This window comes from Hippichthys cyanospilos, chromosome 13 (assembly GCF_059441005.1).
Source record: "Hippichthys cyanospilos isolate Australia breed blue-spotted pipefish chromosome 13, RoL_Hcya_1.0, whole genome shotgun sequence".
Lineage (NCBI taxonomy): Eukaryota > Metazoa > Chordata > Actinopteri > Syngnathiformes > Syngnathidae > Hippichthys > Hippichthys cyanospilos.
The window spans coordinates 17,735,822-17,762,441 of NC_142381.1; the positions used below are offsets into that span (position 1 = coordinate 17,735,822).

The 26,620-nt window shown below is 37.4% G+C and overlaps 1 protein-coding gene across 8 annotated transcripts in view; it reads right to left on the reverse strand.

Annotated features, from left to right (window-relative positions):
* Positions 1–26,620, reverse strand: part of ablim3 (actin binding LIM protein family, member 3) — a 66,118-nt gene that overhangs the window by 15,919 nt on the left and 23,579 nt on the right. For 4 of the 8 annotated variants that reach the window (XM_088431511.1, XM_088431510.1, XM_088431509.1 and 1 more), the window contains exons 3-12: positions 22,243–22,426; positions 12,775–12,890; positions 9,964–10,090; positions 8,917–9,010; positions 3,484–3,571; positions 3,330–3,388; positions 3,189–3,260; positions 817–981; positions 294–323; positions 53–179 (exon numbers count right to left, since the gene is read on the reverse strand). In XM_088431511.1, the coding sequence (XP_088287637.1) occupies positions 53–179; positions 294–323; positions 817–981; positions 3,189–3,260; positions 3,330–3,388; positions 3,484–3,571; positions 8,917–9,010; positions 9,964–10,090; positions 12,775–12,890; positions 22,243–22,426 (1,062 nt within the window). Of the gene's footprint in view, positions 1–52; positions 180–293; positions 324–816; positions 982–3,188; positions 3,389–3,483; positions 3,572–8,916; positions 9,011–9,963; positions 10,091–12,774; positions 12,891–22,242; positions 22,427–26,620 lie in introns of all 8 variants that reach the window. The other 4 variants (XM_088431513.1, XM_088431512.1, XM_088431507.1 and 1 more) reach the window with 2 other exon arrangements.

Sequence of the window (26,620 nt, forward strand, 5' to 3'; positions counted from 1 at the left end):
TTATGTTAAAATAATATTGTCTGTACATTCCAGCATATTTTTAAATCCTCACCAGGGTAACCAAAGTGCTGGGGAGAACGAGGCATGATGGGTGACATGCCTTGACGACTGTAGGTTGGAGAGTCAATGTAACCTGGACTTGAACATCTTCTCTGCTTCATGTCCAGGCAATCATATTCCTTGACATATGAGAGTTGGAGGGAGGACAAGTTGACAAAATGAAAACACAACAGTGGTTTGAAGTGATCTTAAGTGCTCTCCCAGTAACAATGTGAAGGGGAATACCTACGTACCTGAGAATAGGGAGAGAGTGTCCCAAGTGACTGCAGAATAAAAGATGGTAAAAATGGTATTTAAAAATGCAAATCTATAGCAATTCATCAAAGTAATAAATGCTGATCATTTACAGTTGTACTGCCCCTTGGCAGGTTTCTATAAATCAGCATTTGTAACCAAGCTGAGATGCATAGTTTCAAACAGGGCTGCACTTGACTTTAAAGCGCTACAAGAAGTAAGGATTTATATTTGAAAAGTATTAAAATATGTGTTTGAAACAATACAAATTCTCATTGGATGCACTGAATATACACGAGCGTGAATTGCACTAAAATCCATCTTACAGTGGCCATATTGCAAGTTGCAAATGTTTGATTTATTGATGTGCAACCTTTCATATAACCCTAATAAAAATGCAATGTGCAAAGAGATACATAACTCACGAGCATTTTTACAAGGATGTCTTTCTGAAAAACTGCAATTTTCTCTTTAAATTAAAGACCAGTGCCACGTTTGGCCTCAAGTGTGTGGCAGATGTACCTCCCCATAGCTGTATGTCATGTCTAGCCTCTCATCAGAGGTGTATGTCTGGTAGGGCTGGTATGAGGAGCATATGAGGTCTGGCTGCTGGACTTCATATATGGCCTTGATCTTTGGGAGGGCAGCTAGGTCCTTATAATCTAGGAACTCATTCGCCAATCTGGCCTGGAGAGAGGACAAACATACAACCACCAACACAGACACAACCGCAACCACATGAACGACACCCAGAAAGAGTTGTATGGAAACTCCAATAATGATGGCAAACACAGCATGCAGTAATGAAGAACGCTAGGCAGACAAACGAAAGCCTGTGCAAGCACCTGTACAACAGTGTAGGTACTGTACGTGTCTGAACGGTCTAACAGTTGTTGACCTTCAGGAGAAAAGACAGCTAGGGAGCGGGAGGGACAGAGGAAACAAGATGGAAGGCAAGGGTGCTTACAGTGCATTTGTCCCTCATCCATCACCTTAACCACAAAGGTCATTGATTAAGAGATGAGAGGCAAGCATGGCCGAGCAGAGAGCCGTGACTAGCACTTGCATGCAGAAACCACATGCTCACACTGACACACAGCAACATTCAGCAGTCTGCTAGACAGTGTGCTGCGATATGCAGAATATACCGTAATTCCCCAAATACAGAACGCACCTGTGGTTATGACATACTCTTAACATTAGAGTCAAATTCTGGAATTTTCTACATAATCGTGTATAGGACGCACCAACACAATGTATAGCAAAACTGAATAAATGTAAACACTAGCAGGGGGTGATAAAACAGCTTTACTCATACAATAGGAACTAATTTGCATTAGCGCTTTAAAGATTGTTCGGACAGCATCTACATCTGAAGTGACAATAGGTCAGAACGTAGCAAAAAATGTGACCGTATGTTGTCGTGAACCACTTTTTTCATACAATCATACGACCTTGCAACTTAAGTAGGAGGCAGGATTGAAATGTTATATTCTTTTAGACTGCAACAACAGATTTAAAGGTATCGGGATGGAGAAGCTGGAAATGATCTGTACTCATATCAGTAGAAAAAACAGTTGTCATGTTCGCCCTAATATATAAAAATATAATAGCAAATATTTTGCCGATACAAAGACTGTAATAATTGGTATATAGTTCATTTAACATGTGTTTATTATTGTGGTTGTAGTTTACAATGGTGAATAACTATTGCATTAAAATGACGTAAAAGTGCATGTGATCAATGTGTTTGTAAATTTGCAGGTCCAAATTTGTTAGAATTTTACAAATTATTATCATCTTATACATAATTATTGACTCTTCAATTATGAATTAGTCTTATTCTTTCCACAATCAGAATGTTGTGTGTCTGTCTGTGTGTCTGTTTAATTTTGCTGTATTGTGCAAAAAAAAAACCACAGACACACACACACATATATCAAAGCAAGCACTCATAAAATTAAATTCTGATTCAAATAAAGGTTTAAATGCAGAATTTGTTTTCATGACTAAACTTTCAGTAAACAATCAATCTCTATGGCAGTTTCAATTTTAAGCAAGGAGTCGAGATCTCTGAAGCTATACAATTTGGAGCATACGTATCTATCTAAAGTAGGAATGTTCTGCAGTGACAGAGGTAACATTTACTGTAAAACTAAGACAAGATCATCATTTTCCACTGCACCATATTGATCACTTCTATGAAACTTGGTATAGCGTTGCCAAATTTAAAAAAACAAACAAAACAACAAAAAAAACAGTAGTGCCGTCTAAAGAAGCCCATCTCGATAACAATATTGGAGGAGAACATACAGTGATGAACAGTAGAATACCATAGCAAGCATAAAAAAAAAAGGCCCGAAAGATTATACGTTGTACCACCTCAAATCCTCACCTCATTTATGGCAACAATACAATATTCGCTTGGTCCATTTTGGACTCTGGCCAATCATTTACAAGAAAGAGTACCTCATTATACAGTAGTTCATAGCATACTTGGTTTATCAAGTTGAAGAACATCAAATGGTGATTTGAGTGGGTACAGTGCGGAAAAGATGCAGAGCCACTGCTTTGGAAGCTGATGAATATTGTAACCATAAACATTGACAGATACAAAGCAGTGAGGAAACTATACCAAGACACACATTCATGCAGGAAATTACTGTAGCTTCTCATTGTGATATTTGTTCAATATGACAACAAGGGACTGCAATTTGTGACATGAATGAGCACGGAAAGTGAACAGGCCATGGGAGTGAGCAGCCCTCGGGTTGGTGCCTAACAATCAATTTGCTGATATCCTTTTAATCATTCATTGTGAGTTCTACTTTAAAGATTCTCCTTGTACTCGTGGAAGTAAGGACTAAAAGATGCAAAGACAAATAGCTACTTACACATATAACCCTATTTGGAGAGCCAATAGATGAGCCCGGAGGGGAGATGGAGGTCTCTGACAAGCGTCTGTGCTGTGAGATGCCCAAAAAACGTAGTTTCAGTTTTAACCCAACAAATACAAACATATATATCCATTGTACCCTAAGTCTTCTCTCTGCTCTTGCCGCTTGCTTGCATAAGGGGTGCCACACCTCACACCCTGAAGAAGAGCGAAGGACGGACATCAGATTGAAAGCAGATATTTTACATATTCATGTCTTTGTTTACACAAGCTGAGTGGTGGCTGCATCTCACCTGTCAGATACATCTCCTCTCCCTCTTTGAACATCATACTACAGCGAGCACAGCGAGCACAAGTTGGATGGTAGTGCTTCCCTCCAGCCTGAAGGAGAAGAGAAGAATAGAAATTCTGTAAACAGCTAACCAATTATGGAAAACTGACTTCTTAATTGCTTACACGCAAATTTTACAAATATTTGAGACTGAAGGGGTCTAATACATATCTTTTAACTCACATTTTCAAATCTACGACCCAGCTACAGCTTCATTTGAAACCAAAAGTTATAGAGCAGCAAAGTTTTGACACGGCAGAGATGTGACAGTGTAGGTAGCATTGCTACAAATGTGAGCTTTCGACATGTGGGCAAATGGTAGCTTTTGAGAAGTGTCACAAAAAAATATGCTAGTAGCTTCTCAATAAGTGTTGCCTCCAAAAGTGAAAATACATAGACATCTTTATTGGTGCCAGAGTTACAATTGGCTGCTATTTTTGAACTATTGTCTTTTATCAATACTTTTTAGTGTGCATGTGTTTGGGTAGAACAGGAATGTCCAAACCCAGTTCTGGAGGGCCACTATCCTGCCTGTTTTTGAGGTTTCTATCCTCCCAACACGAACAAACCTGAACATTTGAATCAGCTGCATTGAACGACGGAAACATCAAAAACATGAATGACAGCGGCCCTCGAGGACCGGGTTTGGACATGCCTGGGGTAGAGAAATGCCACACGGCTTGTACTAAGAGAACTTGATAATGTTGTTAAATTATCAAACAATTCTATTTTAAAGTCTCCATTAGGTAAAGCATGACTTCTCTTTAACACATGATCACAATGGCCTTATAGTTCCCTGAGACATCATGAGACTTCTTCATAAGATTGCCTGTATTTACTGGAATCACATGCAAGCCCACTCCTGTTTTGCTCTTTGCCAAAATTAGCAAATATCCCTCTGGGTCAGTCAATATGATGTGCAGAAATTAGTGTGGACAATGTACTGTGTGTGTGTGTTTCATAGATAAGGAAAGAAGAATGCCTCCATGCAAGTGAAGGACACAGGCGAGTCAACACATCTACACAACATGTCTCAATTTAATCCAGTCTCGCCCTAAATGCAGAGTTTTCACACATGTGCCTATGGGGGGCTGACGTCTGAGGCGTGCCCCTAAACCATCAACTCTACCTCTCTGAAACACCATCAGGGAATTGCTATTTTTAGACGCTCTGCCGAAATGTAAGGTACTGTATCTGCCAAAGAGACCTGAACTGTTTTATCTTAGTGCACTGAGAAGAGGTATAGGTATATAGCATATCAGGAGTAGGATCATCGACACGTGCAGATAATTTTTTTGTGTGCTAAACGAAACATGCTCTACATGAAGGCAATCATAGATCTATAATAACTGTTCTGTTTCCAAGAATTGATCTGTGCTGTGATATTAGTTACTATGGAGTTGCTATTTATGTATTTATCACTTTTGTGTCGATTTTATGTCATCAGTCATTTAAAGTTCTTTACTTTATTTACTGTTGTGACTGGTTTGTTTCTTGATATATCAGTTGCCATGTTGTTGCCATGGTTCTTCACTGCGTAATTATGTCATGCAAAGCTTGAAATGTATATATAAAAAGTCTATTCTGGCAACTTTGTACTTCATCATTCGCATATGTTTTTCCTTAAAAAAGAACCAAAAAGCAGAAAGACGCTCTTTGAAGGTTTCCTGCAGGACGAATAGACGATTTGACTATAAACGCACATGCCACATGGATATGTGATTGGCTCCCTGTGCAACATCGACCAATGCATTACAACTACTGGGCAGAAGAAGAGCTTCGCGATGTTATTCTTCCGTCGGTAGTCGGCAATCCAAGATTACTAAAGCACCTTTCTTACGGATGATCGTTTTTTTACGAGCCGTAACAACTGGCTTCACTCTATTGTGATGTCAGCCGTCTTCTAATGTTCGCCTTGTCCTTAATGTAGCAAACGGTGGATTTGTTTACTCCCAAATGGCGGGCCACGGCCGCATAACTTTTCCCTTCGAGAAGGACCACCTTCTCAGCAATTGTCATCATTTTTTTTGTACAAGCCTTTGCGGGTGCAGCATGCTATTGCAAAAGTTCAATATGCAACAAAAAAGAAAATCCTTGAAGTCTCTATCTCTATCTATCTATCTATATATCTATATATATATATATATATATATATATATATATATATATATATATATATATATATATATCTATATATATATATATATATATATATATATATATATATATATATATATATATATATATATATATATATATATATATATTAATTAATTAATTAATTGTCTGCGTCAGACAATACAGCCCATATCACAGAGTGTTCCAGCTGTTTTACAAACACTATCATATGACACCAAGCTCTCTGTGCTTGGAAATCACGAGAGAAATGCATGCCTCTTGGCTTTCCCTTTGGAGTTTTCTGAAACAGAATAGGAGAAAGGGAATTTGCTTATTCATCGTTAGTACAATTAACAATAAACTTAAATAGTTAAATGATTGTTACGTGAGACAGGCCAAATAAGTGTATAAGTAGAAAATGTTCATACACAAAAATGCACTGTAAACAAGACTAGAAACTAGGACGACAGCTTGACATGAAAGCTTGAGCGCTTGACTTGAATTGACAATCTGACAAGGTGTATCACTGAGAACGTATACAGCTTAAACACTTGGCAGATGTCAATTCTACATGACAAGGCTTGAAATACGTGTGTTCGCATTGCTCCTTGCTGTGTAAATTTTGGACTTGCTAAACTGAGAATCAAGAGCCCCCGAACGGTCACAAATGGTTTTGGAATGACCTTTCATTTATGTTCAAAAGTGCCAAGTTTTGTTAAACTAAAAGAAATCTAGGGAAGAGGTTTCCAACGATCTGGTGAATGTCGTTTTTGATCCTCTGTTTCTGCCTCCTGCCTATGTGTTGACAACAACAGCGCCGGGGTGTGCTTCATGAGTTATACGGCGCGTGCATGTGTAGATTCAATCTACTCCCGCCCCAACTCCCGCCCCAAAGGCAAAACTCTCCATGGAAATAATCTTTGATCATGTACAGATTAGACTTTAATTCAACGTACGAGCCACTGCTAATATGACCGCAGCTGCGTGAGACTTCAAAGGAAAAGGGGAACAGTTGACTCCTGTACAGTGTCTAAGGTTTAATCATTTAAGATTGAAGTAAATATGTGTACTGCAGTAATATTTGTCTGAAATAATATGTACAGCATGAAGACTAGAAAAAAAAAAAAAAAAATATATATATATATATATATATTTTTTTTTTTAATGTGAAAAGTGGGGGCGCTTCTTCGCGGATTTTCAGCTATGACGGCCGGTTCCGGAACGTATCTACCATGATAAACAAGGGTTCACTGTACACACATATAAGCGGCAACTTTTTCCTCATGATTTGAGCCCTGCAGCTAATAGTCCAGTGCGGCCTATCTGTTGTTTTTGTTATTATTATTTTTTGCTTGCCACCAGCAAGCAAATGTGTGTATCAGTTCGAGGTTTCAGTTTATGGAACAACTATGAAAAAGAACTGAAAAGATGTGAATTAATCACTGTACTCAAAAATAGTTTTAAAAATAGAGAATGTATAAGATTTTGGGTAAATTTGTGACGTGTAAATTTGAAATTCAGTACACAGTATATATGATTTTATTTATGTATTTATGACTGTATATATGAATTATGTGCACTAAACTAATCTATCAACCAAAGGGAGATAAAAAAAAAGATGCTATTGACGTATTGATTTCAATTTTGAACTGCTATTTAACGAACAGTATTCTCTTAGTGTTGAAAATATCCATCCATTTCCATTTTCTATAAATATGTTGGGACTAAACATGCAGACATGTTCAGTCTGTTAAAGAGAGGATTTTACTGTTGGCAGACAATTAGAAAAAAATTAAATAACAAAATTATATATAAACTTTTATGTACCATCGTTTTGCAGAAATATCTCATTTTATTACCTGTGGTTTATAGTCCAGTGCGGTTTATCCATGGCAAAAATCATTTTTTTGCTCATATTTTGCTGCTGCGGCTTATATACCGGATGGAGGGAGGGAGAGGGAAAGACAGAGAGAGCGAGAGAGAGAGAGAGAGAGAGAGCTAGAGAGAGACCGACTTTCAGATCAAGGCTGACATGCCTCTGTGTCTATAAATAACTCGGAGAGGAACAAAGCATTTTACACCAAACGTTCTGAGGAGCAAAGGAGCACAGGGACAATAAGATATTGAGTGGGTGTGTGTAAGTGTGTGTGTGTGTGTGTTCATGCGTGTCCAATGACGTAAAACATCAAAAGGGATTTAATCAATCTCTGCTTTCAATAGTCCCAATCCAACTACTCTCATAATATTGCATTTAACTTTTTAAATCCATTTGCTTATGTCTCCTCTGGTTTGATTAACTCCTACTTTTCAACTAATCAACATTTTTTATCATCAGTCACAGCCTATCGGGATATTTTGCCAAAACTAGGAATAACAACAGTATTTATGCCATAATAAGTCAAAAAACAAAAAATAACAAAAAAATTTGATTATCTGCAGTACTCAATTAACTTCAGAAGCTGCAAGTTATGGAAAAAATATTTTTTGTACATTAAATACATTAAGTATTGTGTGTGCAAAAAAAAACTTCAAGGATATTTGAAAATAAAAATACATGCAGATAAAGTTTGTGTTGTCAATAGTCCCTTTTTAATCGCAGTTACTTTTGAAGAACTTTTTAATTTGCTGCGGTTAAATTGAGTTGGCGAAGTTTCTCCATCAAAATATTTTGCCTTGGTAAAGGGATTTGGCGAATCACTGGGCATTTTAAGCATCTCTAAGCCACTATGGCCTTTCTGGGTCCAGCTTGAACTTTTGAGAGGGAGATCTGCGTTCAAATTTTGAAACTTGAGTGTATGCCTATTGTGCCCCCATTAGCTACTTGATAACAGCTTACATCTAGTGGATATATATGTATATCTATATAAATGTGCAAAATTCAATATACATTTGATTTTAGATAGCATTTATCATAACATATGCAAGATGTATGAAATATTTCCATAAACAAATGTAGCGCAGTAGCACATTGTAAGAGATTGCTAAAGAGCAAACTTAAAAGACAATGTGATGTTTGACTACCGCGGATGAATTTGTTTTGGTTTGGGTGAGCATGTCAACATGATTATCACTCTTCAATCATAAGTCACACACTCCCCAAGCAGAGTGGGGATTAAACCAAGCCGTGGAAGAAATATGACTGCTCGATTGTGATAAGACTGATTATGCTCACTTAGCTCAGTCATCTCCCATTTGAGGATTTCTCAATTACTCCACATATCAACCCAGCTAAATCTCTGTTTGCACTGTCACTGCCGAACGTGTTCTCAATTCTCACCTCCAGAACCCTTCCACTTATGTATCTGCTGCAGCCCTCACATTTCACTCCGTACTGGGCATGGTAGTCTGCCTCGCAGTATGGCACGCCGTCCCTGTACACATATAAAAGCTGTTGTTTTTCTGTTTGTTTCATGTCTCAAAAAAGTAAGAGTAAACACTGGAGAGAAATCTTGAAAGTACATTTCAAAATAAATCCCTGATCTCTGATTTGTCTAATTTATTGTTTTGAATTTTATTTTCCATATACAATAATTATGAAACAAGGAATCTTCAGTAAAATATTGAAACAAACAAATAGTGAGGCATGAGCACAACACAATGTCTTAAGCTTACACACCATGATAGATGTCACATAATCTTTAATATAAAAATTTCAGCACAGCCTTCATCAAAACACACACACACACACACACACACACACATACATACATACATACATACATATATATATATATATATATATATATATATATATATATATATATATATATATATATATATATATATATATATATATTTATTTATTTATTAACAGCAAATAGGATCAAATTGTTGCCATTGCAAAATCTTTCCTGATAGGTGTTTGCAATATTTTAGGTTAATATTGTCATACTTACTATATGTAAGAATCAATTCATTAATAATAACTCAATTCTACGTCATGTTGCTGTGGGCGAGACCATGCTGTAGCGAGGTTCCTTAACAGACAGTCAGATGCTACATTCAAGTGCAAGTCTCCATGATCGGAGAGGCGTAATGATGGACTATCGGCTTTAAGATTCATGATAATCAGCCCAACCCATTATTGGTCTATCCTAATAAAACGTTAACTATTATTAAATGCAATCAAAACAACATACTGTACTCTGCCTTGACTGGGAATGTAAATTGTAAATCCATGTCATTCACAACAGCTGCAATTTGTTGCACACAGTAATAGCAAACCTCTTGCATAGAATTAATTACCGGATTCTTGGAGATTTTTATGACTTTAGGATACAACTTCAAGAATCACTATACAGTATTTTGGTCTTTTCATGCTCACTTGCTGATGTACTCTCCGGTGAGGACCATGTTGCACGTTTGACATCTGAAGCAGTTGACATGCCATTGCTTCTCCAATGCCAAGAGAGACTGACCTTGCTTGATCTCTGCTCCACATCCGGCACAGTCTGGACAAAAAGAGCAAGAACAAAACAGGAGGAGGAGAGCGGGGTTGGGAGTTGAGCAGCGGAACGAAGAAAGAAATAGAAGAGAGATGAGACAGAATTACAAGCATTCAAAGGTATCTAGTCAAAGTGTAATTTTATTTTCATAACACCCTAACACACATACTAAGGACACATTTTAGCCAATGTTGATTAAAGTCAGAAAAAGGCCTGTCTCTTGGCAGTCTCGTTATTACCTTCACCGATTCTCCTTTGATGGGGAGTGTCTTAAGTGATTTTTTTGTTTAAAAAGAATAAAACCTATTGACCATCCAAAATTAAGCATTTTTTTCCCCTTCCACGTTTCAGCCGTCATGATTTCAAAATGGTATTGTTTTAATGTATGGTACATTGCAATGTCAATTTGAATTTGATTATTTGGTCAACTCTGGACAACACAATTTTTGGAAGTGATATCATTGTGGGTGGTGTGATATGCTGGTTTTGGTGTGTACACTTCTCATAAAAGCAGTCAGCCAACACATGCCAATTTTATGGGGTCTCACATTTCAAAATTTGTTCAGGCGCTTGACATCTTAAGAACAGGTTTACTTAGACTTCCTCTTCATCCAGTCTGCTGAAGCCCAACTAATCAATAGCTGCGCAAATGTGGTATATTGCTTACTTCGGCTACTTCTTACAACTATAAAAGTGTTCAGCATGATTTAAAGTAAGAAGAAATAAAGCCAAAGCCGCATATTGCCCCAAACCACAATGAACTATTTCAGCAACTTACTATTAAAAATACATTATATGGAGACATACTCTATCCATGGTGTTATTGAGAACAGCAGGAACAGGACAATTGAGATGATGAGGGTATACGTGATGCATTCCAGTACTAAGGGAATGTCAGTTTGTTTCCATTAGGAAAATTACTTGGCTTCAGGTGATCTTCTCTGACATGATCTACTGGCCTTGGGAGGAGTATGCCCATGAGTAAAGGGACCACATTCCTCTGCGAACTGTCAGCTCAGAAAAGCTGCACTTTACTGTGAAAAACTGCTGCACACCCAGTATTTTTGCCACTGGCAAATATATTGGAACTGTCAATTCATGATGATAGGGTTGGATCAATAAAGCTAAGACCTTGTGTCTCGTCTGGAAGCGTTCAAAACCGATTGTCTACTGAATCATGATGCATTTGTTTTTTATGATGTGGGCCAGAAATTCCTGTCATGATTCCAGAATTGTTTAGTTAAAATTGTAATGTGTAATGTACAATTGTAGTAACAATGTATAATGCAAAGTTGAAATGACTTATCCATGCATAGTATCTTTTTGGAGATACAACCAGAATAAAATGTGGAATCCATGTTTTGAGGACCAAAAAAAATGGTCAATGGAATTCAAATTCAAATTAAAAATTGTACTTGATTGAACAATATTCCAACCACAGTCAAGTAACAAAGACAACTATACTGTTGTGCAGTCTAAGCATGAATTTGCATCCTAACAGAATGCTGCATAAAAAAACAAAGGATTATATTTTGAGCACCAGCACTCATTCTGACAGTGATGAACACACATCTGGGGAGCCATTTGGAATTTGTACTCATGAATGGAGCAATCTGGGGAGGACAATAAATTTGTCCTGCTCCACCATCTTTTGTGACTGCACAGTCAGTGGGTCATAGCCAGTGTTTGCACGAACTACATACATTATTCCAAATAAATCACCCTTGCTTTGTTTAGCTGTCATAGTTTTCATTGTCCAAGTTTTTACCATCAATGAGGTAGGCTATATTTAGCACACTACCTTCTGTATGTCTCAACACAATAGGCCCTATTTCAAAGGGTGGGCACCTGTGCGTTTGACACACAATCTTCATTTAGGTAACAAAATCAAAACTCGTATTGTCCTAAATCCACCTATTAATCCAGTTCACAAAAGAATTTAACATACGTTCACAACAGAATTTAACATACAATAAATACGACATCATTAGAAGCTATAAATAATATACAATAATGCCTATATCTTCAAGTAAACCCCATACTTCAGACATCTCCCTTTTCTACTCAAGAAAACAAACAACTGGTGCCACTAAGAAGGCTACCTTCAGATACCACAGATACCATAATGTGTCCCAGTATTCCTGAGGTCTGTAACGCGTGAGTTTTCAGTGTTTTTTTTTTGTTTTGTTTCATTTTTATTGCCTACCTTATTTTTTACTTGGTTGTGGAATGTAGTCTGCTCGGGGACGCGAACAGAATAAGAATTTCATTGTGTGGTATTACAATGAATATGACAATAAAGCTCTTGAACCTTGAAAGAAAATGCTGCATTCCAGATGCAGACATAATCACAGAGTAAGGATTTGACAAGAAGACAGGGTTAGGGCTGGATGTTTGATGTTTTGTGTTGGCGGTGACAAATGAATGATGAGTGTGTTAAACTGTATCATTCTTACTGTATGGGAACATTGATCTAACACAAACTCGATTAGCTAAATGAGGACCATCCATCCATTCGTCCATCCATTCTCTATAGCTGCTTATCCTAACTAGGATAGCTGGGGGACACTCTGAACTGCTTGCCAGCCAATTGCAGGCTAAATGTGCTAATAGAGCTAATGGACACATCAAATTAGAGTATTGGGTGGCTCTAAACAGAAGGGTGAAAGCAAGGCAGATGCTGGACTTACGGCTAGGCCCATGGATTTTGATAGGTTCATTTGGCTTGGCGAGTGAGCGAGAACACTGCTGGCATACACAATCCTTTCCACTGAATGTCACTCTGTCTCCGATGGGGAAGGGTTTACTGTGGAAGTGAAAACAAACAGAGAATTAGAACGCTAGAAAATACAGTACATTATTGCACCACAAGTGCTGGATTTCAGAATGTACAATGTACAACATTGTGAGCAAAAACAAACGACAAACTTCAAACCTGTCAATAAACACAAACTGAGTACTGAATTAAACTAAACCTACATCCCCAAACATCATGTTTAATCAGTCTATAGTGAGACGTTCTGATGGGTTTCTTAAATATATCATACTCCTGGCACCACTAACACTACTGTGATTTAAATCTGGCATGTTGTGACCAATTATACCATACATAAAACCAATCAATGAAACCAACAATAACGTCACAAAACACATACTTCTGATAAAGCACGTGTTTACTTTCTAAGAGACTAATAATCCATAACTGGGTAGGGTGTAAAAACGAATGGGGGGCTGAAAGGCTTAGAGAAGGCTATTGAAATGACATAGGCTGCAAGCAGCAATCCTTTTACTTCACTGCCAAGGCCTAGAAATGGCATCAAGACCCAGAAGGAGTTACCGGCAGAGGAACAGCACACATTGTGTTTGTTATAAACCCTAAAGCAGATTAAGGCTCCCTCTGCCTTGGTTCATTAACATTGATTATGTATATGAGTATGTCAGCCCTCGTTTCAGTAAACTGCACCCGTCCCCAACTTACCTTGCCATTAATAAAGGCTAATTGAAACTACAAACCGTGATTCAGAGGAATTTGATGCACAGTGTAAAACATAAATACAACAAAACTATCACGATCAGAAAGATGCAAGATTTTTCCAGATTCTCAGAATCTTTTCAGAAAAATGGCAAATGATGCAATCAATAAATTCCTTGCAAACGTATGTTAAGAAACCTCTCTACACCCCATCCTTGATTATGAGCAACTGAAGCTTTGCGGGATGTTCCTTTTATACCAAATCATGACACATTCTGATTTTTAATTAAATTGTTCACCTGTGGAATGTTCCGAATAGGTAAGTTTTTTTTTTAATGATCACTTCAAGTGTTTTTGAAATGAGTAGCATGCATCAAATGTAAAAATTAAAGTAAAAAGAAAAACAAAACAAAGCATAGCAGTTTGAAGCATATCTAGTCTTTGTAGTGCATTTTATTAACTATAACTTGAAAACGATGTGCAATTTATCGTATCCTGATTTTATTTATTTATATCTTGCTCATTTACCTTCCAGGGAGCACCGCCCTAACATTTACTTACAACATCTTGCAACACAAAGTAGAAAATGAAATGTAGACACTGATTAGTTGCTGTCACACACATTTCCGCCATCTAATAAATATACGCACAGCTCTTTGTAACATTAGGATTCTCTTTTGGATGTTCAGGGGACTAATAGTCATATGCCAGTATATATATATATATATATATATATATATATATATATATATATATATATATATATATATATATATATATATATATATATATATATGTGTACTGGCATATATATATATATGCCATATCGAGGACAGCTTGTGACCCCTCTTGTAGGGGTTTCTATAATAGTTTTTTTGTCCATTTTAATAAATTAAAACATAAATGGCATTTATACTTACAACAGAAAGGATTAATTCAAACAGAGCTATACATTTTAAAAGCACTAATTCAACAAGTATTTTTTAAAATTAATTTTCATCTCACCCTTCAGTTAGTTATTAGCTAGTCTGCTATTTTGTTTTAGTCTACTATTTTCAATTCTCAAAAGAGAAACCAAGCAGTTGATGAAATACAGCACCAAATATATACAGTATCAGTATATTTAGGTTGAATATTATGCTTGACCATGGAGTTGAAATTTAAGAGAGTGATGTGAGTGCAGATGTGACATTTGACCTTGGACTTAGCAGTCCTTTGCTTTGTCAGCAACTCGTTAAAATTTTATGACATTAACATGTTTAATGCATGTTTTTACTAGCTACTGAAGTGAAGCTATTTCTGTTTCTACTTACAACTGCCCTTTTGATCACTCCCCATGAAACACTGACTTTATTAAAGCTGAGACAAAGATAACAATCACAAAGGCGGGTCATGATAGATATAGAAGGTCGATGTGATGTACAGTCCTGCTCATCATTATTAGCACCCATGAAGTTAATGTACATAATGTGGAATATCTCCTGGAAAAAAAAAGGTCCAATGAAACATTTTGATTCTATAGAGCTTGTTTTTGACACAAAAGGGCAAATGCTAGACAACAATTTTAAACAAACAATGATAGCAGCACCCTTTCTTGTAAATCAGTGACTAAGTAACATGAATCAAGTTATTTCAGTGTTTTAAAAAGCTACCTGTTATCCCGTATCATTTTGTTACAATGGTGAAAACAAACAGACTGTCGGAGGACATCACAAGTGCGATAATTCACAAGCACAAGACCTCCAACAATTATAAGGCCATCTCTAAACCCCTTGGTATTCGTGTATGAACAGTCCCTAATGGTATCAAGATGTTTCACCAGCATGAAACTGTCAAGAACCTTCCTGGACTTGGGCGAAAGAGAAACTTGATGATAGAAGTCTTGGATAGCTGGTGCAAATAGTGGAAAAAATGTCACGTCTAATATCCATAGATTTGAAAGTAAACCTGGAATGGTCAGGGGGTCATGGTTTTGGCAACGACCACATGAAGTGCACTAAACCAAACAGTGCATAATGGGTGGAGGCTAAGGAAGACACTTTTGCAAAGACATAAGAAGGAACAAAAATACTTTGCCAACGGTTAACTGGACAAACTGCAATACTTCTGGAAAATAGGTTGTGGACAGATGAAACAAAAATTGAACTTTTTGGGACTGTACACCAAGATTTTTTTATTTTTTTAAAGACGGTGCAATGAAACTGACAAGGAAAAGAATACTTTCAATGGAGTATCAATGATGAAATGGGGCTGCTTGCTGCATCTGACCTGGAGATCATGAAATTAGAGAATTGTAAAGATAATCTAGAGCAACATGTCCTACCAAGTGTGAGGAAACTTAGTTTCAGCTGAAGATCATGATAGCAGCAGCAAGAAAAACACCCAAAGCATATGTAAAAAAAGCATGCAGGAATGGTTGAAAAGAAAACAAATTGACTGCTTTGAAATGCCCACAAATGGGTCTTGATCTAAATCGTATTGAAAATCTTTAGTTCGAGCTGAAGTTTGCAAAGGGGCAAAGAAACCTGCAAACATGAAAGGGCGAGAAGCTGAGACGTACAAGAAGCTTATTGGTGGCTACAAGAAACATTTGTAAGCTGCCAAAGGGTGTGCAAGCAAATATCAAAGAGGGGTGCCATTTTTGCTGCACATGCTGTGTTTTCTGTTTATTTTTTTGAAATGACAAAATGTAAGTTGAAAAACATTTTCTTTGTTCATCTACTTTGAACGTCCAATTAAAAGACCCTGATGATGTAAATGAGATTAAAATAAAAGTAAAGACTGAAGAGAAAAGAGAAGAAATAGTGAAAAGTCAACTAAGAGGGCAGGAAAGGGTTGAAAAGAATAATGCGGTAGAAGTATCACGAGACAAAAATAGTGAAAACTGTCACAATAATACATTTTCAATAAATATAATTGTGACAGTGGCTAGCACATTTGCCTCGGTCACAGAATCCAGGTTTGAATCTCAGTTGGATCGTTTCTGTGTGGAGTTTGCGTCATCGTATTGTGCCTGCCTGGATTTTCTCCGGCTACTCCAAATCCACAAAGCTGTATGTTAGGTCAGTTCAAAGTCTTTATTGCTGTAGTGGTAAGCCAAGCGAATGTGAATGGGAATAGCTGTTTACCTATAATGTATCTCTTGCGCAAAACTAATAACCGATCAAGGATGTACCCACCCTCATACCTTAAGTCAGCCTTGACTACTTCACCTTAACTGCAGTTGTTTCCTTAAAGTTCCTCAAGGATGTGGTTTAACAGATTTTCATCCTTGGCCGGTTCTCCTAAATATTGTCATTGAGCTTGGCCATTTTGGTATGTGTGCTGTCAAATTTGAGCCCCATTTCTATGTTGTCTTTTTTGTTAAAAAAAAGGTGGAATAAGTGGTGCAATCACAAGGGAAGTCTTTACTTGGATGACCATAAAGTCATATGGAGGTTTACTACTCAGGCTTAAGGATGATGCATAGCACAGAATCAGCACGATTACATGTCTTTAACGCCATTCTCTTGACAATTTACTGTGTCTTATGTAAAATCTGACTAGAGCGTTTGATGGAGTGGCCCACAGTGTTTTGTTGACTCGTTAGCAGCATCAGGTGGGAACTGGTAGCACTTGAGGGGTTTAAATCCTGTCTTGGCTGCTCTGAGTCTCGCACCCACCCTACTGCCATATAGGGTTCCACAGAGTTCAAATATACAGTAGTACCTTTGCTGTTGTTCTACCTGCTGGCCTTGGCCTCCACTCTTAAGAAAAATGGATATTTCCATCCACTGGTATGTGGATGACTTTTTGATCTATGACTCGTTGAGGCCACTAGTCCCTTGTCTGGAGGAATTCAAGACCTGGATGGCTGTGAACCTCTTGAACTTCCATAAAAATAAAACAGAAGTTATAGTGTTTGATCTTAGTGTCCCTTGAAAATCTAATTCTGCTGACGTAGGCCCCTTGGTGCCTCATCTAAAGCCAAAGGTTTTAAATTGGACAGTGATTTTTAAACTGGGAAAGCAAATTGGAGAGAGCATATAAATCCAACTCGGAACAAGCCTTCACTGGCTCACTTTTCATTTTAAATTTCTTTTAAGATTGATTTTATTTATTTTCAAATCTTGACATAAATTTGCCGCTCCTTATCTCTCTGGGCTCCTCAACCCTTACATACCTGCCCATTGCGTCTGGTCAGAGGACATGGCGCTGTTGGACATACAGAGGACAAAGCAGAGACTCAGAGAGAATTGAGCCTTTTCTGTTGGAATCACCACCTGATAAACGTCCGACAAGCTCATTTTGATTCTTTGGCGTTGACACAGCAGGAGAGTCATCATTGTTGTATTATTTCTTTTTGTTTTATTAAAAAAAAATTCTTATCTTGGAAGACATTTTTGCATTCAATGCAGAGCACTTTATTTGCAAAAAAGGTTATTTTAAAGTGATTTATACATAGAATTGAGCTGATACTCTAACGAGCATGACAGAAAACGGATGGAAAGAAACCTGTGACAACCTTCTTTCTGGGCTGTTACCCATCTGTTTCTTGATTTTTACTATAATGGGCTAATTTTTACCAAGCAGTTGAATTTATGTGGTACCGTTTGGCTCGGTAAATTGTATTGCATCTCTACTGTGAAGGGTAAGTGATAGCTGCATCAGCTACAGGTATATCAATAAAGAAAATATAACAGCCATAAATACCAAAATAACATAATGGAGTGAGAAAAGCCATTTTGATTATTGATGACTCATGTTTGCCGTGCTCATGCCTACAATGTAACAGCCCATATTTAACTGCACAAAAATGCATATATCTTTGAACATATTGTCATGCTGTTACCCTCTGGTGTGATGGTGGCGCGTGGGAGGGCAGATTCAACAACAAAAAGTTCTTTTACTTCTTCTAAGTTCTTCTTACTTGCCTCCAATAACATGAGTTGCAGTCATAACTAAGCCTTCTTTTAGTGACACACAGCCTTGTTTTTGGCCAAAACTGGCATATAACCATAGGCTTATATTCAATATCAAAACTAAGAGACTGGCCTGGCTCAGATTTAGACCGCGCATCGCAGTAGACTTGTGTTGGGTGAGAAAATAGAGCCAATTATTTTAAGGATAACCTTTGTCACATGAACTTTGAGCTATGCCATGCTGGGCGGGTGCACTGCAAAAATTTAAAAATAACAAGCAATAGCATTTGGAAGGAATGGAATTTAAAAGTAGGCTCAAATGAAATTGAATGGAAAAAAAAGAAAAAGTGGCTGAATTGGACCCAACTCTTACTGACAATAAGTGAAGATCACGTTTAAGTTTAGATTATAAAAAAGTTAATTGTTTAATGGTTGAATTTCACAGAGCGGCACAGTGGCAGACTGGTTTGCACCTGTCACACATGCGGAAGCCTTGTGTGGAGTTTTCATGTTTTACCCATGCCTGAGTGGGTTTTTCTCTGTGTAATCAGATTTCTTCTGACCAACATGCATGTTAGGTATTTTGGCCACTCTAAATTGCCCTTAGGTGGTCATTTGTCTCTGTATGTCTTTGTTGATGGATGGATGGATGGATGGATGGATCCATTGAAGGCCGGATGGATAAAGTTCACAGGTGCAGACACTAAAACCATTCAAATAAAATTGCCTGCAGTGATTGTATAGTTATCTCTTTAAAATGTGGAGAATAGGAAGAAAAGAAGAGGTCAAGAAAAATAATGGGAGCAATGTGACAAAGAACAGACAGCAAAGAAGAGAAGATCCGCCCTCTAGATTCTTAATGTCTCCTTCAGTGTGCTCCAAATACACTGACATGGCTGCTCCACTGACTGCCTCTGTACACTCAGTGTCTCTTTGATTGTAATAATGATTGAAATTGTGAGATGGAAATGAATGTAACAGGTTTATTCAGAAGGATGATAGGGATGAATTATGTTTTCTAAAACTTGTGGATATGTGGTTTAACTACAGAAAATCACTGATGCTGATTTTCGATTATGTTAGTGCTTTAGAAAATTACTGGAAATGAGTAGTTACTATCTTTATCTTGAATGCAACTTGAGCTATTCATGCAGTGGTCCAGCAAAATGTTAACTCAGTGTTTACTCTTTTAGTCATATACTCTCCATCATCTCTCCTTTCAGCATCAACAGTACCTTGGGTTCTAACACACCATACCAACACTTATTTTGGCTTTTGAATGTTGATAATGACAAATTACACAATGATTATCAAAACAAATGATAAAATTTGGAAATGTGTTATTTTGTCTTCTGTGTTTATAACTATTTATAACCCCATTAAAGATATATATTTTAATATGTTACATTCAACAAATGGTAAAATATTGCCATTTCAGACAGAGATAGTTTGTAAACACTGCAAAAAATAGCATAATTCCCCAAATAAATGATGCACCTGTGTAGAGGACACACCAACACTTTGGCAACAATGTAAAATCTATAGCAAAACAGAATAAATATCATCTTTGCAAATTCTTCAAAGCATCATGTGTTCATATCCGTAATTTATATATTTGTTGCAGGTTACCGTATTTTCCACACTATGAGGCATACCGGATTATAAGGCGCACCCTCAATTAATGACATATTTTAAAACCTTTTCCATATATAAGGCGCACCGGATTATAAGGCGCACACTTAATTAATGACATATTTTAAAACTTTTTCAATCACAACATAGTAATACTCAAAGTAATAACAATAATACCTCAAATAATAACTCTAATATGATCAACCTTGTTCAACTGTAAACACACAAAAGAAAGAGGTAAAGCTTACTTTATCAGTTCATTCCCCATCTACGAATCCCAATCTCAATATCGATCCATATATAGGGCCCACCTGATTATACGGCGCACCATCAGCTTTTTAAAAAAAAAATTAAGGCTTTTAGGTGCGCCTTATAGTGCGGAAAATACGCTAAGTGTGTTACATATTTCCCACATTGTGAGCAGTCAGAGAATGCGTCGCCAGTGTAATGTTGAGTGTGCTCGAAACAGTTGTTGTTTTCTGTTCCTCGCAACCCACCTTGAGTTCTTTCGAGTTCTTTGCCAAAAATACCAGAAGTTGCGCACCATCCGTGTCCCACCAAAGTTTATGAGGGTGTGTATATGCCAAAAGAATAAACGAGTAAAATGGAATACATTTCCATGTTCTCTAACCGGTGTACTCTTGCGAATCACCTGGAGACATCATAACTTTTACATGTTCCTCTCTGTTTTAGAAATAATCCTGTGTGTGTGAACAAGGATGCACCCGGACGTTGGTTCAAACTGCTCATTGCTTTGAATGAAAATAATGCTGTAACAACCTCAGCATAGCTAACACGAGCTGGTTTTAGCTGCAACAGGTACTGGCATCCACTGACATCCACCCTCTAGCTTGCCTCGTTAAGGGTGTTATTGTAAGTAAGAATACGGCCACGCATCTGTGCGTCAAAACTCGGTTTATTTGTCTGACAGAAAAAATTGTTCTTGAATGGTGTCAAATTAAAAAAATCTAATCGATAAATTAATGTTTATAGGAGGGAACCATACTTTTGGTCTTCAATATAGGTAAAAAATTGCGGCTTATATTTGGGGAATTACGGAATATATATTGATGGCCTTTTTTCTGTTCTGAGTTTGAAATGTTCAGCTGCATTTGATTGCATCATGAGTCGTCCTCACATTAGCATCTAGCGGAGACTTATATGTGTAGTGTATTGTACAATGACAGTGTAACCAACAAGCGGTATGCTAATTAGATCGATGGCAAGAGTGTGACGCATATAAAAGGTGTTCGTACCTAGCAAGTGTCAACAGCATGTGTCAACAACGATGTCCAAAACACATAAAAACATAGACTTACAATAATTGCTTTCGAAAGTGTCCTGAGTGAGGGCGTCGTCTGAATGAGCGCGGCCTACATGCTATCCTTAACAGACAGCGACTTCCTGACTGAACCCCCGAAATAAAGCTGACAACAGATGCTGACTGCATAAACTAATGTGTGTGTTTGTAAACTCAACAACCCCATAACTAGCGCAAAATAGCACCATTTTTAAATCAACAAAACTATATATTTTAAGGTTTTTGGTTGCACTTTGATTAACATATTTAAGTTTAATATTTAATAATTTTATATTCTTTTAAACTCTTGATTTGTTTTGGCATTTATCTAAACAGTCTTTTAATGCAATCAAGAGGTTGCATTTTCCCCATTCTTCCGATAGTACCAAAATAAAACAGCTGTTTATTTGTTTTGAGAGTTGTGAGAACGCTTATATTGTATTAATACAGTTTATATTCTATGAATAAAGTTTGACGACTTAGTTGATTGTTTTTAATACATTCCATTTAGTGCAGCTCCATCTAGTGGATGCATGACCCAAGTCAATCTAGTGGATGCATAACGAACCCCCAGCCACGACTGCACCTTATATTCTATGCACCTTATAAAGCAGTGCGCATTCATTGAAAAAGCACCTTATAGTCTGGTGCACCTTATAGTGCTGAAAATACACTACAAACACACATGTATGTTTATGTGTGCTGCTACGCTGTCCAATTGCAAAATTTCACAGCAAAATTAGTTGACAGTCGGTCTCTCACAGGCATCGCTCTGTGAGGAACGGATGGGCTTCAATCAATCTGTGGTAATACATTTGAAATTATGCATGATGATGAGTGCGTGCACATGTACCTGCATACACTGCAGACAAAGCACTTGGCGTGATAAGTCCGTCCCAAAGCAGAAACCACTTCGCCTGTGATGAAGCTGTTGCAACGGTCACACCGTGTACCATATAGTCGCTGGTAGTCTGCTGTGCAGATGTACTCGCCCTTCTTCTGGAAGAAGCCTGATCTCGCCAGGTCACAGTTACACACTGTGGAATGAATGATAAGTGAAGATATTGTAACAACAGTAAGTTCATAAACCAAAATAATAAAATAATAATGTCAGGTGTACTATGCACAGATGTTCATATTAATATCGCAAAATTGGGTTCAAATCCTTTGTAAATCTCTCATTGTGATACACATTTTTCATTTTATTAACTTTTCAGCACTCCCTTGTTTTCCTTTCACAATCAACTATTTTTGCTCTATCTTTGCTGAAAATGATTTTCTTTATTTTTCCAAAGCTACTACACTTGGCCTGAAGTCAAATGCACTTTGAAAAGACTTGGCTTAACTCAGACCAAGCTTATTCTCACTTAGTTTCTTAAATGACAAACACCACCACAATTTTATAACATTAAGTACTGAATAAAACGTGAAACATAAAACATGACAGTTAGCTATTTCGTCAGTCAAGTTAGTGAATTATTAGTTAAGATTTATTTTCTAGTGAAAAAATTTACCATTCCTAATGCTATATTTAATTAGTTATGTTGTCATGAAACAGGATTCTGAATTAAATGTTTCTTTTTAATTACCTGTGTGTTTATGATGTACAGTATATGTTTGTCTTAAATATTGGCTGTGAGAGTTATGCTCCGTGACCAAATGCACACTTTTGGAAATATAGTGGCAAAGCCTCTGACAGCTATCCATGTGAAGAACCTGACAAAACTAGATTTTTCATCAACAAAACCTGACAAGATGAAGATTGCTTTGTGTGTGTGTGTGTGAGTGCGTGCAAGTGTTTGTGTGTTTGCACAGAAGCATACATTCGCACAAAGTAAATGGTAAATGGACTCCCACTTATAAGTGGGTGTTGTCTCTGAATGTTGCAGTCTTCTGCTTCAACGTTTTGCAAAATAACTGTGAATGAATTCCAATTGGGTTAACAGAATACTAAAAACGGCCTTTATTTGTAGAACAGTGGTCAGAGTGGTGACTGGTATCTGGTTTCTTCCAGTTTCTGTGGTTAACCAACAAAAGGAGTTGACAGATGTTGTACCCTCCAGCTGGACAAAAAATATGTGACACAGATGAAGATCACGTGATGTAGATGAGTCCAGACTGTCATATTACAAGACTGTCCCTCAAATAACATTATAAAGTGCCTTTAAGCATCTATCCCACTGAGGCATAAACATTTGTAGATGTTGAACAAACGTACCTTCATGCTTTATTCTTTGACATTGTGATAATTAGGAATAACAATGTTGCTTCTGGCTGACTGAAGACAGTCCTGGATTAGACGATTCTCAACAAAATTTTGAATAAGAAGTGCTGCCTCCATTGGCTAGGAATCAAGTTGGATGTATTGACTCCCTCACCAGTGCAAACACCCCTGTCCATAAACATACCTTTCAGTGAAAATATCAAAATAAAGTAAATTCCATCCATCTCCAAGGTTAGACTACGCTTTGCGCTATATTTGTGCTCGGCATGAAAATTAGGACCTGATCTTCAACACAACACAACACAACACAATAGACACAGCTAATAAGCTTCTGAAATGGGCTCATTTAATCTCAAACTGTTTATGAGATGGGTCTTATGGCTTAATGGTGTAATAGAAGATCAATATACCCTCCCTTTTGGAAAAAAAAATTCTCAGCAGCTCCAGAATGTTGGAAACCCATAAAGCCATCTCTGATGCATGGGCAGAGTACATACGCAGAGGGAGGATGATGAAATGTGACAGCGTGTATGGTGAGATGTGATGATGGATCTTTATCATCATGACAGGTCATTGGTATTGAAGGGAGGTAGCTGGAAAACTCCAGAGAGAGGGGAGTAAGTGGAAAAACGGGAAAGCAGCTCATGAAAATATGTGTGTCAACCACATTTCCAGAACCACTGCCTTCAAAGTGTCCCCACTACATTTTGATTCCATCTAGCACTCCCAACAAAATCTTAATCACATGCTATCTGATACAGTCCCTGAGAAGGGAAATGGGGGAAAAAAGTGTCTCAAAATGCTTTCAAGCTTTTCCCTCCCCTCTACTTTTCTTTTATCTAGATTGTCAAATAGGAGAATATCCACACTTTGCATAATACAGTTCATTACTATATGAACGCCTGACGAACTCACAGATGGGTCATTGCATCTGCTCAAACTGGAGTGGAAGGTGCAATCTTTTCTGCTTGATCACAATGTTTACGCCAGTATGGCCGATTGGCTCAGGCAATATAAAGGAGGTTCCCGATCATTGGTTGCCATAGGAAACAGACGACTTCCGTGGTTGCCCTAGAGACATGTCCCAATCAAAATTATATTGTGGTTATCGTGCTGGTGACACATTTGGTGTTGGCTGTGTGTATCTGTAAAGAAAATCTAAAATATACAACAAATTTTGTTCCACCCTATAATCGTGTCCCACATGGTGTTAATTCTTCACTACACCCTGGAAACCCTGTATATACTGTGTGTGTGTGTGTGTATATATATATATATATATATATATATATATATATATATATATATATATATATATATATATATATATATATATATATATATATATACAGTGGGCCCCCGGGTTACGAACTTAATCCGTTCAGCGGCTACGCTCGTATCTCGAATTGCTCGTATAGCGGGCAATCCAAACCCATGTTAATTCGTGAATGCGTGCAACGCGCGCCGAAGCCTTAGGTAAAAACGACACACTGCATACATATATTAAAATTGAGTGACATAATCTGCTGTACACTTGCATTATATAATAAATACAATGGATAAATAGCTTTTACCTTTGAAACGACGAGACTTGAGCTGGGTGTAAGCAGAGGGGGGCAGAGTACAACGCTCAAGGTTAACACGGCGATTGATATGCTATTGGTCTTACAGTGTTACAGTAACTCTTTCAGTCAGGGTGCAAATCACGCAGATACTAAAACATCATCCTCTTATTTCTTTCTTTACCGCTGCTAGTAATTTTAGAAGCTATGTCTAACAGATAAAGTTTGCAAAGTCTTCACAACATTCCGTTTTTCACTAATTTTCTCTCCTTCCTTCCATCCTGTCCCATCAAGCTAGATAAAGGTGTTCGGCCAATAGCATATCGGCATTTCTGTGATTGACGTGTGACGCCGGCCAATAGGATCTCCGTGAGTGAGACCGGGTGACCTTAATCGACCAATAGCATATTCGCATCTCCGTGACTGACTGATAATTATTCACACTTTTTTTTAAACGGTTGGAATGTATTGACAATTAATTAAAAAAAAAACACACATTTAAACCAATGACAATTCTTTGTCCTGCAATCGGCACATTTAATTTCATGTCAGCTGTTTTTCCCTTTAGCTGTACAAACACTACACTTAAATGATAATATATTTAGACACCGTGAGTGAGACAGTCAGTGTGACGTTGTAAGACCAATAGCGTTCACGTTACTGCCACAAGTATCTACTGATGATTGATGATGTCGCTACTGTTGATATTATTGACGCAATTAAACGAGAACATTTCTACATACCCAATGGCCGGCATGTCGAATTGCTCGTAAGGCGAGAGATTTGTTCGTAAGCGGAGGACAAAAATCTCCCTGATCCACGCTCGTAAGGCGAATTATTCGTAAATCAGGGTGCTCGTAAGCCGGGGGCCGACTGTATATATATATATATATATATATATATATATATATATATATATATATATATATATATATATATATATATATATATATATATATATATATATTTTTTTTTTTTTTTAAATCACGTTTTTTTTTCATGTTACGATATGGAACACTGAGAGGTTTTGTCCCCTCTTTAAGGCATTTATCCACTTTTGATGATTATCATCATCAACTGTCCTGACCTGTGAGGTTGGTTGTGTTTGTTGTTTTGGCTCACTCTTGAGGCGTTTTTATGAAATTGCTCTTATTTTCTGTTGGCGTCAAACTGCCTCCATGCAACACGTCACTACAATGGTGGTCTGCATTTGGTCGGCTTCTCGACTCCCTAAGATACTGGTCTGCTATTGGTCGGTGCACGGGGTCACAAAGATGGCTGCCTCAAGAATTGATCCCGTGTGAGAGTGCTTTCAATAGCGTAGCTTAATTCAAACTCGAATTGGTTATCCGTGAGTCCCAAGATTGCTAGTGATGTTAAAGAGAGAAGTAAGAAGATGATTTTAATGGAAACGAAGCTGGAGATAAGAAAAGTAAATAAATCCT